Source organism: Pseudopipra pipra, chromosome 11 (genome assembly GCF_036250125.1).
Source record: "Pseudopipra pipra isolate bDixPip1 chromosome 11, bDixPip1.hap1, whole genome shotgun sequence".
NCBI lineage: Eukaryota > Metazoa > Chordata > Aves > Passeriformes > Pipridae > Pseudopipra > Pseudopipra pipra.
In genome coordinates, this window is record NC_087559.1 from 6,006,655 (window position 1) to 6,024,473 (window position 17,819).

The 17,819-nt window shown below is 43.3% G+C and overlaps 1 protein-coding gene across 10 annotated transcripts in view; it reads right to left on the reverse strand.

Moving 5' to 3' along the window:
* Nucleotides 1-1,223: 1,223 nt before the first annotated feature.
* The window catches only part of LOC135420165 (monocarboxylate transporter 2-like), a 38,537-nt gene continuing 21,941 nt past the window's right edge, over nucleotides 1,224-17,819 (reverse strand). For all 10 annotated transcript variants that reach the window (XM_064667240.1, XM_064667239.1, XM_064667238.1 and 7 more), the window contains 3 exons: nucleotides 12,142-12,285; nucleotides 6,004-6,858; nucleotides 1,224-3,242 (listed from right to left, as the gene is read on the reverse strand). In XM_064667240.1, coding sequence (XP_064523310.1) covers nucleotides 2,950-3,242; nucleotides 6,004-6,858; nucleotides 12,142-12,285 — 1,292 coding nt within the window. In that variant the 3' untranslated portion in view covers nucleotides 1,224-2,949. The remainder of the gene's footprint in view (nucleotides 3,243-6,003; nucleotides 6,859-12,141; nucleotides 12,286-17,819) is intronic.

Here is a 17,819-nt window from a genome sequence, read left to right on the forward strand (position 1 = left end):
TAATGAAATAGGAGAAAAAAAAAAAGTCTCATAATTGTACTCCAAAGAAAGTGTTTGCAATCATCCTCGCATGTCTGACATCCCAAATATCCCCCATGTGCCTAGTACATATATTTATGGTACAACACTTGCACTTCTTGACTTGCCTACACAGGTGCTTTCCAGGCTTAAGTAAATATGAATATTGTGTTCAATTTGCCACACAAATCGCTAAATTAGATGCACAGGCAGTTTCTACTCTGTCACAAGAGCTTTTTGTAATGGATATTTCATATTGCACCAGTCATTTTTAATAATTGAAAATGTTCTTAGGAAAGTTTGAGAGTTTTCCAAGAATGGATTACAGCTTGAGCCTGCAAGATGCTAAATTCACAGGATTTGAGTCAGCAGAGCATTTCTAGGGCTGCTCACAGACTTTTAAGTACAGTTACTTGGCATTGCTTTGCTGCAGTCACTAGTGAGATGTCATGATCAGAGCCTTGAGTGTGGAGTGGGAGCAGGAGGAAGGGAACAGGGAAGAGTCAGGCCACCCACCACCGAAAACCAGCTGTAATCACCAAAATTGTCTTAAAATTTTTAGGGCTCTCTACATGACAAAAGTAGTGCCCTAATCTTAAACAGAGTATATGCTTTTACGACAGGAGGGTGAGTAGGTTAAATGAAGTAGCTGCTTCATGTTAGAAGAATTCTGAAGCCTTAAAGATCCACTTATCCAATGTAGCGGTTTTTGCCCTCAGGGACAGTTTAACAACAGCGTCTCTTTTTCCAGAGGATTTTCATACCTAGCTGAACAGAACGCCTTTTATTAAAAATTTTATCTGCATTAACAAAGTTTTATAACCTCAAAAGCTTGCTTTGGGTTTTTGCTAGGCAAGGAGCCTCACACCAGCTCCCACTGTAAGGACAGCTGGGAATCTGGGTCATTGTTCCTAGGATTAATTGATATGACCTGGTGGAAAGGTATGAAAATCTTCTTGCCAGGTCATTCTCCACTCTTTTCAGACTCATGGGCCCCTACAACTGGAGGTGAGAGTCAGGCTGGCCCAGATCACTGAGGCTGTCAAAGGAACCCTGTGGCAAGGAGCTCCCAGTGCTGGTCCTGGAGTAAGAGGCTATGACCAAGCGTTGTACGACCATGTACAGGGAGCCAGGACTAGAAATCCTCTGAGGATAAACTCCTTACTGAATCTAAAGGCAGCATTACACACGTGGGCAAATGTAAATCCGTTTCATTTTTAAAAATAGTTTTATTAAGTATATGAAAGCTTCCAGAAGGCATATTGGAAAATGTTCACCTCTTTCAATGCCTTTTTTACTGAAATATGGCAGGTAGATTTGACAGAAATAAAGGGTATTAAAAACACAGCACCAAAGGCCTGAATATATCATATAGACTTTGGGTTTTTTTCAGAGAAAATACAAGATATAACATAAGGATAAAATTTAAGTCCTACTGAAGACAATGGCCAAAGACCACTATTCTTCAGCAAAATAAAAGATTTCACAGAAAAGGTTTTGTACAAGAGGATGTATTTCAAGAGTACAGTGTATTTATGAAAGTATTTTTGCATGGGTTTCTTCACAGTGTGTACACAAGTGATAATTAAATAGAGCTTTTCAGTGACAAAGTCATGAAAAAAATACTATCTGATCACATATGGGCACCATCGAAGTAAATTAAAAGGAGAGCTAGCCTTTGGACTGGTGTTGACTTCAGATTTGAGTGACCTACTTGAAAAGTCCTATTTTTTATCTAGTCACTTGGAGTTAAATCCACAAAAGTCTGATGCACTCAACAGCATGATGCCATGCTCAGCACCCATGGCTCCTGGGCAACAGCTGCTTAATATAAAACACATCAGTCAGAGTCCTGATCTTCCCACCTCAAAATTATCACCACAGGATGACAGTCTCCTGCGTGGCCTCAGCTCCACCTCTGCATCACTGACCTGGGGAAATTTATTTAATTCCACAGGATGGCATGAGGCCAGCAGGTATTGCAGTGCAAGCACCAGGGAGGTGCCTATCCCAGCCAAAACAAGGGGGAGGCAGCTGTGTTTGTATTCCCTCCAGGATGGATGCAACTTAACCAGGTTAAAAAATGGCACAAGGTTGCAGCTCTGAGACAGTGTTTAAAATCACTAATCCTGAGTAGCATGAGGCACACAGTGAGCAGACTGCATTGCAGAGAAGGCTGTGGTTTAATGCACAACTATCCATGGTATTCCCTATTTTCTAGCACAGGATACCTGTGCTCAGCAGGGCTTTTAGGCATCCAGCTCAGGGCAGTGGATCCCCATTTCAGCTCTGGCATGTCTAAGCTTTATTCACTGATGCAATGATGCCCATAGCTCCTCTGTGCTCCAGTCTTTCATTTGTACAATTAATTAATAGTAGCAGCACTTATTGCCTCACCAGGGTGTTGTAAAGAAAAAGCATGCTAAAAATGGTAAGGCACTCAGAAATTGGATAATAAGGACTTTGTAGCCTCCCAGGGTAAATTTCAATTTGCACTGTTTGAAAGCAGATCAAAGTTTAAGCCCTTTAAAACTAAATTTCTGCCCCACACAGACAAAGCACTTGAAGAAGGACTCCTGTAGTATGTTGGCCTTGTCCTGGCCTCCTACATAACATCACCTTTCTGGTCTTTTCCCTGAGTGCAGCTGTAGTACAGGGAATAACAACAGGGTGTCAGCTATACCCCAACTCAGCCCCTCTGAGCTAAAGGAAAATAATATTGCAGGACCTTTGGTATGCAAATGGATACTGCACAGTGCCCCAGCACTTTATGAGAATCAAGACTTGATTCTGTTCTAGTTTTCTCCTACAACAACAAATGAAGACAATGCACGTGGATAGAGCAAAATTTAAAAACCTATTGTGATTTCACAGCAGGTGCTCACTTAAGAAACCCAGAAGTCATTTCTTGTTCAGCCTATGAGAACAGGTTTAAACTTCATTTGTGCCATTTATTTCCTTCTTTACTCCTTCTTGTTCCTCTCTTAAGGGTTCCAGCTCAGATCCAACCTGTGTGGTGTCTTTGTTCCAGTTATTTCTGCCTTCATTTTCTGTCCTTACAGATTTAGGATCCTCTTCTTTTGTCTTTTTTTCCTTTTCCTCCTTGGCAAGCATACAGTAATTATAATAATTCATGATGAACAGGAAGGTTCCTGCCAGGACCATCACAGCTCCACATTTAATGAACATATATTTATAGTCCCCAAAGGTATCAATAAGAGTTCCTGTAAAATATATATCAAAAAAAGGAAAAAAGAAAAAGAAACTTAGAGATGAAGGCGAGATTATTGTGGTTTTAGACCCTAAATATAAAGGAACACCCCTGTGGCTTTAGAATAGGATAAGACATTTTCTGGACTTCTGATCTCTTCCACAGACATCCTGAACCTGCAAATGCTTCAAACATGTTCCACTATACAGCTGTGGGTAGTTGACATTTGTACAGGCAATGCTACCCATAATTTGCATAGTTAAGTAGAAGAGGACAGAACCTACACTGTAAAGCCTGGACTTTTCCAGCACACCTATTTTTATCATGGAGAAACTATTCCTCTGACCTCAGAGCCTGCAGGCAGCCTTTCCACTGACTCCAATGATCAGCTACAAGGATGTCCATTTGACTTGGCAGTTCTCAGGCTGCCAATAAAACTGGCAGCTTTTGAGAAGACCTTCCTGAGAAGGCACCTGCCCACTGGATCTCATCTCAGACTCCTGACAAAGACCCTCAGATTTATTCCACCACAGGTTGTTCACCAGCATTAGAGGGGACTCAGCTTTTGGTCACAGCTGCCCTTTCTGCATTTATACTCATGATCTAAAGATGAAAGGGCACAGAGTGGAACTGGGAAACATTAGTTCCAGGGAAAGCAAAGATGATGCTGTCAATGTCAGATAATTTCAATGCCAAGACAAATGTGACAGGTTCCTCTCAAAGGTTAATGCCTCTGCTACGGAGCTGCAGAGTAATTGAAGGGAGATGGCTTAATTGAAATGTCACTGTTCTCCATTATGTCAAAATGTAATGCAAATCTTATTGGGATTACGATCCTGAGCATTAATTCCCATTTACTGGTGCAACACGGACCATTCTTAACATCCCAAATCCTAATTAAAGACCCACTCCTAACCTGGCCTTGATAGTACAGATAGTCCTGCTTGAAACTGCCCATCATCCATTAGCTCTCTAACTTTTTGGAATATGTTCTCCTCCTTAAAAAGAGGGACCTTTAATTACTTCCTGATTGACCCCTAATGTTGAAAAGCTGATGATTATTTATCCCGCTGCATTACACTAACAAGGAATTTTATGGTCACCAAATAGATTTCTTGATCACAAAAAATAATAATTTTTCACTGGTTTTGGTCAATGGTTTTTCCTGGATCATCCCTGGCTGCCTTGGTACACCATTTTCAATGCACTGTGTTGTAACTGCACAATTCATATTACTGGTGAAACATCAACCAAGTGTTAATTGCAACAATTTTTCCTTTTCTGCTCATCAGGATGACCTGGAGGTCTCCTAAATACGTTTCAATGAGAGTTTTAATGAGTAGAGTATTGGAAAATTCAACAGTAGGATAGTCTTGCCTCTTTTCCTTTGAGAATAAGATAAAGTCATAAAACACACTGGGAACAATTTACTTAGTTCATTAAAGCAGAACCCTGTAGTAGGTTATTAAAATGCCAAAGAACCAATAAATTTGCTGCTTATTAAAATGGTGGGAAAAACCCTACAAAACTAATATTACTGATTATTACCTAGAACTGTTTTAGCCTCATTAGGAGTCTCTGGTCATTAACTTAATCTTCCACACAGAAAAATGATATAATTCAGAAAATAGTCATTTTAAAATTGTATTTTCTTTTGTTTGTCATTAATTAAATAATGAATCTCTAAGACAGCAAGAGGATACAGCTGCTTCTGTCACACTGTATGAGCTACATGGTAATATGAAGAATTAAATGGCTCTGCAAGATGTGTCATATGGAGTATTAGCCAGATTTCAGTGTTGAATCCAGGAAATGGGTTTAAACTGCCTGCTTTCTATGCACCTTATACATCTAAATAAAGACAGCACACACAACCTAATTAAACATTTTTGCATGCTTAAAGGTGACCAGTTTCCAAACCAGTTATTCAACATTGCAGCGGGTGAAATGCAAACTACAGGACAGGGCAAATAGGTAGGACAGTATCTATACACTGAGAGAATGTCACCTATAAAGTCATTTAATTCATGTTCAACTCAAATTTGATAGTACCTGAGCCAAATGCCAGATTCAAATATGGTGTCTTTCAGATATGGTGTGTTTTTTGTGGAAAGAGCAGATGTTATAGAGGGAATATTAAGGATATTAAATCACAGGAGATCACTGCTCCCACTTACCTTTTTATGACTGTAAGTCCTCTTGAAGGTTCAATAATGTCCACATGGACCTCTGAGGGTCTCTTTCTTTTGATATTTCAAACCATCCAAAATAAACTTTTTTTAATTATTTTTGGAACAGCCTTAAATCTATCAGCTACACTAAGATAACTCAATTTTGTAAGTGAAGTGCTCAGAGCCTTAGAGACAAAGAGAAAGGCTTAAGTTTGACTCAATGAAAGGCTTTCGTATAACCAGTGTGTTTTAAATTGTGGTGGACTCCATCCTTTTGCAACAGGAGCAATCTCCAGGAGGAACTATCTGAAGTGCAGCATTCCTGGTGTGGTAGGAAGTCCTGCTCTGCAAGTTCAGTTCAAGTGTTTGAAGGGATCAGGGATTAAAAGATCACTCTCCAAAACTGACTTCAGTTGGAGGACTACACAGAAAGGAGGAAGGAGGAAATGCTGGAGGAGATACCAAGGACCTCCTTCCCTGTCCAGTTACTAGTGGTTGGGAAGCAGAGAAAACACATTTAGAATAATTTCCTACAAACTGTGCTTGCAAGAGGCTAAATATAAGCCACAAGCCAGTGGAAGCAGAGGAGGAAAGTGCACTCACCTCCAATAGGTGGTCCCAGCAGGATGGTGCAGCACTCCGCGATCGTGACCAGGCCGACGGCGCTTGTGAACCGGGCAGCTCCCACCAGGTCCATCAGTGTTTCAAAGAGCATGGCACAGACCATGCCAAAGGCCAGGCCGAAAAAGCTGGAGTAGACAACGAGCCCCGTGTAGCTGGAAGCCAGAGGGCACAGGAGGTGACAAGCACCGTTGAAAGCAATGGCAAAGCTGAAGAAGTATTGAATGCGCGGCCTCACCCATTTGCTGTTTGCAATGATGCCAGTGGTGGGTCGAGCAACCATATCCACGATGGCAAGGATTGAGAGGAGGAAAGCAGCTGAATATTCATCAATGCCAGTGTGCTTTGCATAGGGTGCCAGAAAAACAATGGGGGCAAAGAAACCCAGGAACATGAGCACGTTTCCGATCAGGTAAATCAAGAACCCTCTGTGTTTAAAGAGGGAAAAATCGAGGTACTGATTGATTTTTTCACAACAGTCCTTTCCTCCTTCTTCTGTTTTATTCTCCATGGGGACATTTTTGGGACTACCCATTTCCATGGCATCTTCAGTGATCTTTCCTGTCAGAGCATCCTGGGTTTTGGCAGATGCCGTGGCTGCCCCGATGGGTCTGAAGAGAGCTCCTGCCACACAGCAGTTTAATAAAATTGCCCCAAGAATTAAAAAGCTGCCCCTCCAGCCAAAATTTTCAAAAAGGAATTGGTTGAGAGGTGCCAGGGTGCAAAGCATCACAGGGCTCCCTGCCATAGCAAGGCCATTTGCGATGGGTCTCCTCTTCAGAAAGTATTTCCCTATGATTATCACTGATGGCTGGAGGTTTAGAGCAAGGCCAAATCCTGGAAAACAGTTAAGATTAAAAAAAAAGAAAATTTTAGACCCATTTCACCTCAGATCATTGTTTAAGGAAATTCATGGACAGTGGGACCACTGGTGGCTCTTCAACATGATAATCTACATGCAAACTTTGCTCAAGGTGTCCCTGAGCTTCTGGCTGTCAAATTTGGGTAACCAGACCCCAGAAAGACCCTCTCAGTCAGACTGTCCCCCTGCTTTTGAACTGCGAATCTCTTGGGTGGCAAAACTAGGACAAAGAGTTTGCTTCAGGAAAAACTGAAACTGTTCCTTCAATGAATGCTGATGGGTTCTGTCTGGACACAGTGGCCTTGCTGGGGGAGAGCATGGATTTATTTTTAAAAAATGACAACTGCAGTTTGAGGAAGGTTTTTCTGGCTTGGACAGTGCCAGCCACCAAAGCACATCCTTCTGGGACTGGCCCTCCCTTCCATGGGCCACGGGCACCCAACACTGCTGCCAGGCAGAGAGCCCTGCACAGAAAATAACATCACCCCTCTCAGCCATGACTAATTTGGTGGTGTGAGCAATGCAGGTGTAATGCAAGAGATTAAGAGGTCTGAAAGTACACAGCAAAAGAGCTACTGAGGATGCTAATTACACAGGACCCTAGAGTGTTTCTTTTAATTAAAATTTATTTTTATTGCACTTAGGTATATAAATGCTATTATAAATCTGCATTGCTAATTCAGTTAGAGAGCTTCTCTTGCACAGGCAGAGATACCAAATGCTGGGACAGTCTTTATTTTCTGTGGTACTGTTTGAGAGCACTACCATACAGAATAAGAGAAACATGGAATCATTCAGGTTGGAAAAAAAGTTCAAGACCATTGTATCCAACCTTTGACCAATCATCACCTTATCAACTAGATTAGAGCACTAAGTGCCATGTCTAGTTTTTTACTGAACACTCCCAAGGATGGTGAATCCACCACCTCCCTGGGCAGCCCCTTCCAATGCTTAATCACCCTTTCACTGAAAAAATGCTTCCTGATGTCCAACATCAATAATCAATAATCAAACACCAATAATATTTCCAAAAATGTCTATGATGTGCAGTATTTTCTTAAAAATTTAATTCTTCATAATCTCCATCAAAATTACATTTAAAAATCATATTTTCCACTCTATCATCCAGGAAACAATGAGCCACATTAGACCAAAGCAGAAATATAATCCTTGGAGTGATTATATCAGAGAACATGAATCCTGAAAATAGGGTCATGAGGATTTTTTCTTGTTCATTAGTCTATATAATTAGTTTGTTTAACTGTGCAGTACATAATTAGGCATATTGCTTTACAGAAGAGAATTTAGAAAGGTCAAGGTCCTCAAAATTAATTAAGGAACACTATCATTAGGCACTGATAGAGTAGAATCCAACTGATGCAGCAGAATTCAGCTGATGTTGGATAGCTTTAGTTCGAATGGGTTTACAAAATCATGATTTTTGCCAAGTCTAAGATTCTTTTTTTTTTAATTACTTTGAAGTTTACAACATTAAAAATAAATCCAAATGGCAAGATATTAAAATTAATCTTGATATGAAACACATTCTCAGCAGGAACTTTGCTAGATAGTCCATATATTTGGTAGGGCACGTCTTTGGGAAGTACAAGCTGCTCATGGCACATACGGGGCCAAATTCAGGCTGACCTGAGAACCACAGAGGGTAAACACCACCTCTGTTAGAGAACACCCTTGATGGTGCTCAGATATAGGAATGCATCTTCTTTCACCTGAGAAAATGCAGTACAGTGGATGAGAATTTGCCTTAACTCCCCATTTCTCAGGCTGGTCATTAAGGGCGGAAATTGAACCATCATTTCCACAGAATCATTTTTGGTAGGGACCTACCACATGTCTTCCAGAGAAGGAAATCCAGACTGGATGCCAGCTACCCACTTAAACAATAATCAACTAAAATTTTTTATTATGTGAACATTAATTTGCCAGTCAGACAAATCCAATTAAATATTACCTCATGCTCTTCCCATTAATTAAATTTGGAGAGTTCCAAATTTAATAACTGGAATTTCAATTTACTTTAAGCTTTTGGCTTACTTCAGTTGGAAATATTTACATCCATTTTATTGTAGTTTTCAGAAACTACAGCAGCTTTTCCATAGCTGAAATTGTTACTCAATAACCACATTTTCTCCCCAGGGATATGACAGAGAGGCCTGTCAGTGGAATTGCATGGGCAGAAGCAAGCCTGTGCCAGATACAGTGTCCTTCCCTGGATTAAATACATACCCCTCATATTAGAAGGAAGTAAGTGCTGCTACAGGAGTCAGCTGTGTAGCTATTGATCATGTCCTTACTTTATCAGCAAGGGGAGATCTGACCAGGTATTTCAATGCTCAATGTTTTCAGCTGTGGCAAAGACTGTACTCTCATCAGCCAACAGGCTTCATCCAAGATCCCATTTTATTTCCCGGCAGTCTAATTGGTACAGGTTGAGTTAAACTCTGACCAGTTGTTACAGCCTTGCATTTAGCTTTGAAATTTGCTTCTTCTACCTCAGACTTAAGAAGAGGCTGCACGCTGAAAACACCTATTTAATGCATCCAGGCTGGCAGCTGTCCAGGCTGACAGCTTGCAAACCCCATTTCTTTTTCTAAGCGCTGTAGGGAAACAAATGGGAAGAGACTGCGGGGTTTGCAGCGTGTGCAAAGAGCCTCGTGCAGCCCAGAGCTCGGTGCCATCAAGGACAGAGCTGCCTCCGACAGCAGAGCCTGGTTCCTGCTCTGCATGCAAATGGCACAGACATAGTCATGAAAGCAGCTGAGATTGCCGTGTCTAATCTCTCCACCACAAGCAGATACTTCCTGCTCTGCTCCTCTGAAGAGATTTCCATTAACATGCCACAGGCACGGGGCTGTAGCAGAGACCTCCCAGCACAAGCTACCTCGTTTGTATCTCCATCCCTGCGAATTACATGAACACAGACTTTCACATCTCTCTGTTTCCTTTCCAGGCTAGCCGGAAGGAGGCTAAAAAGAGGGTGATGTTTACAGGTTGCTTTGCAGTTACTGCAAATCCCCTTCACAAAAGTCTCTCTCCTCATCCAGTAATGCTGTCACAGCTTCATGATGAGCAGGCAGCTCCCTAATTGCCCTTGAATGCTTCCATGTAAGGCCTGACCAGCAAAAGCACTTCAAGCGTAATTAGAGGCATCAAGCATGTTAGCAGGCGTACAAGCATCTTCCCTTCTCTCTCAAATTAATATTCCTTCTCCAGCACACACACCGTGCCTGGAAATGATGGGTTATTAGCCAAGAACTCATCCATACAGCTGCCCTCGTTCAGCAAGCAGGAGGAAAAGAGGTACACAACAAAAAATGGGCTTTGCTCTGAGGAAACAACACAGCATTAAAGACAAGGAGACGTGGGGGTGGTTTGCCCCGTACCTTGAGGCTGGTGGGAGGGTTACACATGTACACTGAGCACAGAGCAGACTATCAGCTTTCTGAGGTGGGCAGCAGACCAGATTTACAAACATATTCAGGGACCAAGAAAAATCAAGGTCTTTATCAATCCATTTGGGTTAGGCGCAAAACACGTCCTGCCATGTTTTTAGACAAGGACCTTTGAACATAGAAGCTGGTGTCTTCCTACAGCCCTGTTTCTTGCCTAAGCCCTTCTGCTTACCAAAATGCATATATTTTTAGCAAAGGTTTTATGGTTTCTGTGTGCTAATCCAGTGTCAGTCAACTCAGAATCATAGAATGGTTTGGGTTGGAAGGAACCTTAAATATTTTCCAGTTCCACCCCCTGCCGTGGGCAGGGATATCTCCCAGGATGCTCAGAGTTCCATCCAACGTGGCCTTGAACACTTCCAGGGATGGGACAGCCACAGGTTCTCTGAGCAACCTGTGCCAGGGCCTCACCACCCTCAGAGGCAAGAATTTCTTCCTAATACCTAATCTAAACCTACCCTCTGTCAGCTTGATGTCATTCCCCCTTGTCCTGTCACCACATGCACTTCCTATAGAACACTTGTTCAGCAGGGAAGGATGCAAGCTCATGCATCAATAAATAGTGGGAGATGTTGGTTATTTTTATTTCCCATTGCTTTGTTTCTGGAATCTCTTTCAAGGAATCTGCAAGATTTATTCATCCAGTAATAACACAGTTTCATCTAATTACAGTGACACTCCATAGAAAGAGCAAGGTTTAAGAGAAAGAATCCTATATGGGGATTTATTCACTACTCTACAGATTTACTAAAGCAATATTGGTGTAGAAAAGCAGGATGACAATCTTTCTGTCCCAATTTACTTTGCTAGTGGCTGGTTTTATTGATTTTAAATGTTGAGCTCACACTTTTCACATTCAGAAAGCAGCAACACAATGCATCTGTGGAGAGATAGGGAACATTCATTAAAACATACACCTTGCAACCTCAAAAGCCAATTTTGAACTCACTGTGTCATGTTTTCAAGTAGATGTCCTAGCTGCCCCGGAAGAAACATTGTCTGTACCTTATCCAAAATAATAAACAAAAATGTTTATATTTAAGCATCTATACTCACTCAGGTAGAGAACTCTAATGCATCTACCTTTTAAAGCCATAACCTGGCACCTGCAGGCTTTAAAGTGCTGGACTGAGCCTATGCCTTCCCCTGTTTCCAATATGTACATAGAATACAGACAATTCAAATTGCAACTTCAATAAGGAAATACAGTTGGTGTTTGTTCACAATAGGGAGAATATTGCTTATTTTCAATCAACTCCCAGGTTATTATTTTCAGATAAAGGACCTCCTCACCTCCCAAGCTGGCAAAGGGCAAGTGAACTAAAGCAAACTCCTGAAATCTCATTTTATGTATCTCACAGAGGGAAGATAACACACAGTAATATGGGAACACTGGTGGTCTCTTATAGCCACACTTGCATCCAGAAAGACTTGCCTTGCCCAGGGCAGAGCACAGTCAACCTGAATTTGCTTCAGTGGTTGCTGAGGGCACTGATGGCCATCTCCACTGTCCCCCCCAGCCCAGAGCACGCAGCTGCCAAGAGCACAGCCCTGCTGAGATCCCACACGCGATGTTCAGCCGGGAACACAGCGCTGAGCAGGGACATGCTCTTTGCTGAAGTTCATCTGGAGCAGTTAATAAGGAGGGCCCTTGTCCCACCAGCTTTTCATGTCACCACTTCCCCATTGTGTTTGTGTTGATCCTCACATTGCCCAAGTGTGGATGTCCCAAGCCATCAGATGTGAACCTCAACCGTGGAGGGGAAGGAGGTGCTCTGTTCTTACCTGTAATGAAGCCCACACAGATGTAGAGCTGCAGGATGCTGGTGCAGAAGGCAGCTGAGATCATCCCAACACCACACAAAAGGCCCCCAACCATGACCACGGGGCGGCTGCCATAGCGGTTCACTAAAATACTGCTAATGGGACCTGGGGAAAGAGTGGAAAAGGGTCCTTGAGGTTGGTATCTTCTGACAGAAGGGTATATTTGTCACAAAGCAGGTAAAACTCTGCATTATCAGTGCTCCTGAGGTGCTGCTGACAGCTTTTAGGGTGACTTCAGGAAGAAAATGGAAAACCAGAGAAAGATGATCCACACGGAGATGGCAGCATGCCTGATGCCAAGGCTGTGTGCTCGGTGACAGCTCCTGCCCCCGGGACTTTCAGATGTCATCAGAGAAGGCAAACAGCAAAAACAAATCAGGTGAACACATGATCTCAACATAGGAGCTTCCTGATTTACGGTGATAGTAAACCACACACACAAAGCAGTGGTTCATATTACAAGGCTGATATCATGAATGCTGTTGCATTTTTAATGCCCCCATTTAATGCAATTCCGATACTGCTGACCAGGACCAAAGCTTCAGCAGAACAGTTTTAATTAAATCTTAATAGTAGTCCATGTAGGTAGAAACAGTTTAGGATGATGGATTAGCTAGAGCTCAAAAGAATCAGTTTGGCCTTGCGTTTATGCAAAAAGGAGGTTCAGGAAAGTGTAAAATTATGAAAGAGGGAAATGGTTTAGCAAAGACTGTGCACACTGAAAGGAAGCATTGAAATCTGAGGAAGTGAAACATGGAGGACCACTAAAAATCAGAATCACAAAATAATATATATATGAGAGACTTTGATGGACTCAGGACCAACCTCCTGCTCAAAGCAAAGCTAACTCTGAAGTTAGATCAGGCTGAGGCATCAGAACCAGAGAAAGCAAACCAAGCAGGAAAGAGCAGTCCAGAAGTCCAAGCCATGAGATGTGAGGAAAAGATTCTGTATTACTCAAAAACCTTGAATCAAAATGCTTCAAAAATAATGTTGGAAATGAGGAAGGGGAACACAGGCAGCTTTTAGTATCTCATCTTACATGGTTCTACTCATCACACAGCAATGGTATTTCAGAGCCCAATGTACCTGTTTGCCTTCCTTCCTGCCACTATGAACAGCCCACACCATCCACACACAGAGTACTGGAAACAGGTATTTTAAACATACAAGCATCTCTTAGGAGTTTGCCTGTGGGGACCTACCTTTCCATAGAGCCATGTGGAAGAATATTTACCTTTGCTTAAATAATCTCAGCCAGAAATAGGGCCAGAGCTCTTTCCAAACCCTGCAAACCACAGCACAGCTGAGCACAGGAACGAGACCCAGAAACCCAAATAGTCCCTCAGCATGGCTGACAACACACAAACAAGTTCTCAGCTGTTAAAATGTGCACAAATAGAAAACAGTAGGTATGACTGATTTAATCTGGGGAATGAAGCCCACAGAAATACTTTCCACTAGATGTCTGACGAAATACACACAAGCACAGTCTCAACAGCATCCCTGTAACTGTGATCTGTGAGCTGGTCCCATCAATTGCACCACTCAATTAAAATTTCTCTGTGTATAATTATGTGGAGAGTTTTTGTCCCCTAATCCTGTAACTGGATTCACATACACACACCCTTCTGCTGCACAGAGCACTACAAAATCCAATGAGAAGTTTTGGGGAAGGAGATGCATATTTCAGATCAGCACAGTGAGAAAGGGCCCCCTTTCTGTCTGAGTTTCCCCTGGTCAGGGCGTGGACTTGCATCATGCTTGAGCTGGTCTCAGCATGTCCTGTAATTCAATAGATCGAGCCAGTGTTCCTCAGAAAGGCACCAACACATTCATCTGCAGCCCAAGGGCATGTAACTCTTCCATTTTTCAATTTTCCACATGTCCACATTTCTCCAGAATCAATCTAATTACTCAGCTAAGAAAATGTGGTTTCAATTACTTTCTCACATTGGAAGAGGGCTTTCACATCAGCCCTAGAACTATAGGATGTTGTACCACAGAGCAGAGCATTTAAAGCCCACAGGATTCCTTCTAAGTTCCCTCTCCTGTTCCAGCCCAGGGCAGCAACCAGGGAGAGAAGCCCCTGCTACAAGAAATGAAACAGCCTGCTCATGTACATCCACTCTTGCAGCATCCAGCTTGGGAAAGGGAAATATGGATCTATGTCCCTCTCACTTCAGTCCATAAGCTCTGGTACCAGGTTCACCCATCAGTAAGGATGGTTTGGAGCATGACAGCAGGTTATGAACTGGAAAGGGCTGAGGGTAGGACACATTCTGCTCTGCTGCCCAGATATGGGGACAGCCCAGGGTAGACGCTGGAGCAGGGGAAAATAAAAGTTCATGTCCAAAACACTGTCTGTACAAATGAGAGAACCCTTCCTGCGTCCCTGGGGACCTTCCATGAGTGCAGTGCCCCTAGCCTCATCCCAGCTTCCCAGTGATCATTTATTAAGCCACAAGACTGCAATTGCTCCCTGTTCTTGTTATGTGTGTTCTCTCAGCAATGCTTTACAGTGGGTCTGCATGACCTTCAGCAAACAGCCTTCATCTGCTGTAACCAGCACTATCAGTTTTACAGGGGGATAATCAGTCCCACTTGTTTGCCAGTCTGGTGTGCTCTTCAAAGGTGTCACCTGCCTGGGCTGGGCTGGACTCACAGGGAACTCAGGCAAACTTCAGAAGCACATAAGCCTTTCTCTTTCACACCTTGAAACTCTAAGTCCAGGCACTGTGAGCCTGCTTTGGTGAAGAACACAGTGTACAGCACATGCCTGTGAGTGACAGCATTTATCTCCCTGAGTAGCCTCACCCACAGAGCACTGAGGGTTGGAGACCTCTGAGGTACTGAGTGCAGCCAGTTAGAGAAGAAAACAGGAGCAGAACACCTGGATTAAACATTTCCAGCCACTGGAGAATCCACAGCGAAGGCCATGATGAGCACTCAACCTGCAGTAAAAGCATCACCTAGACCTACCCTTTACAAGACACCAAAAAATCCAACCCAAAGCCTCAAACAGTTGGGAAGCCAAACTTCCCCGAGCTGCTGCTCAAAGGCCGGAGGGTCTTTAATAGTCCTGAGCAGACCTTTCAAACTCACTGAAGCAAGTGCAAAATCACATCCCCAAAATTACTTCCACTTAAGTCATTCTGGACCTACAGAAACACCCACAGATTTAACGGAGCAGCCCTTCAAAAGCTGTCCCATCTCTCAGCAGAAACCAGTGCACGCAATGTGTCACATATTGCACACTTCAGCTCCCAAATCCTGCCAGTCTGGGCAGGGGCACAGAGCACAAACACGTTGCCCTTCACCCTGCCCAGGTGTCTTCAGTGATCAGCATCACACCCAGCAGATCTGAGTGCACCCCTCCTGCCCCGTGACACTCGCAGTGTATTTCTTGGGGGGGGGGGTTGATCAGCCATCAAACATTAGATAACTTTAACAGCAGTGTCGTGGGGAACTTCAGGAAACATCAAACAGCGGAGGAATTAAGACGAGGGAACACAAAGCCAGCACTGCAGCTGTGGGAAGTGGGAAACACAATTACTGCTTTGCTAGCAGCTATTGCAAAAATTAAAAGTGTGACAGCCCCTGGCAACACGGTGGAATTGAAAAGCAGGACCTGTCATTTACCAGTTACTCAGCTGGCATGGAAAGAATAAAGATGATGTATATTACCACAGAGAACCATTTATGGTAACAATGTGTGCAGCTTGAATCCCAAGGCACATTTACTTGATAATACCTGCCTGGTCAAATGTGCAGGAGCCACAGGCTCCCTGTCCTGGCATCCAAAGGAAATAATTCTTCCTTCCTGCAAGCCTTCAGCAGGAGAAGCTAACAGGAGTCTGGGTGATTTTTGCTTCTTAATTTACAGCAGCAGGTGAGAGAAGGGTAAGAGAAACAGCTGGCAAAGTTCTCAGAAAGCTGCCATTTGCCTGGCTCGACCTTGCAGAAGGAACCACACAAACACTTTGCAAGTCCCTGAAATGTCAGAGCAAGGAGCAAAAGATATCCCAGATGCTGAGCACATCCCAGTGCATGGCTTCTCAGGGAGCAGAGCAGCCAGGGCCGGTGTCACCCCACCAGGGCTGTGCCCACAACCCACCACCGTGACAGCACTGAAAATACTAATGAGGAAATTAGAAGTAACATTTAATCAACCCCTGGCACCCTGATACATTCCAATGACAAGGGTGCTGGGATAGTATCACCGGTGTTTTAGTGCAGGAAGGGATGTCATTCCCACACACTCAGCCTTAGGAAACACAGCAGCCCCTTCCCAGATCCAGCAAGTGGCTTCCTCCCTTCTGACAAACTTCCAGCCACGACCATCATGTATCATCCAGTGCAGGGGGATGACACAAGGCAGAGGAGGACACGGGGAAAGCTGAGCCTCATCCTGCTGCAGGCTTTGCTCGGAGCTGTGCCTGTGTCTCTGCAGCTCCCCTGGCTCAGTGTCTCCATCAGTGTCTCCATCACCCCTGGGTAGGAGCAAGGAATGCCCACTCAGAAATGCCTCACTTACACCCCAAGCCCTTGGAGAGCAGGGTGCACACAATGAGGGTTCTGCTTCTGCCTGCAGTAAAACTCTGTGGTCTGGTGAGCAACAGTTTGCACCAAATATCTCCAAAAGATGCAGCTGGGATCATGGAGCCCCTGGAAGACTGATGAAATGTAAAGCACTATCCTCAGCCCCTATAAATCATGCTGGTTTAGTGCCTGTCCTGTTTAAAGCCTCTCTTTTCTCATATCTGTGGCAGATTTCCATTCTTTGTTAGCTGGTACATGAAAGGCCATGTCAAAGAGGCTGCTCTTGGTGGCAAGAGAAACACAGCAACTCGCCAGTGGGGAATGCAGCAAGCCCCAACTCATTTGTTAGCTTGTCCAATTACTTTTCACCTTGAGTTTTGTGTTTGCAGAAGTGAAAAGGACCCTGAAGAGGAGATTGTAAACCCAAAAAGAAAATGCAAAATACCCTGAATTCTCCTCTCTTCTCCTCCACAAAGCCAGGCCATCTTGTCATTCATTCTTTTTGAGTCGCTGAACTATGATCCAGAGAAGATGATAATGCAGAGTTGGCATTTAACAAGAAACATCAATCCAGACTGGCTTAAATTCTTGCAAGTATGACAGTGCTCAAAAAAAAAGACACCTGAATTGCCTTTCTGTTTTCCTCAACAAGGCTTATGAATTTTTTATGAGCCACAAAACTTCCAGTCTCGGTACAAAACACTGATGTATTTCTAACAGGGACTAAAACATTCTTCTCTCCCATACCTCTACATATATATATATGTATCCCTTATTTGTAAAGTTTGGTGGGTTTTTTTAACTTAACCTCACACTAACAGACACAGTGTTCCTCATTTTCGGTGGAACTTGTCTTGGATGAATTTCTGCTGAAATATTTTTGTGCAGGGCTCTCAGAGAAGTAACTAAGAGCTGAGACCCTGAAAAACTGACTCTGTCACCCAGAGGCCTCCAGCAACAGGGGTTTTTTCCAGGTTTCACAAGACTGACCTTCTGACAGTGTAAAGTGGCACAGAGCCATTGCAAATGTTCTAGGTCTGCTGGTAAGAGCATTTGGTGACCACGCAGATGATAAAATAGCAACACTTTAAAATCAT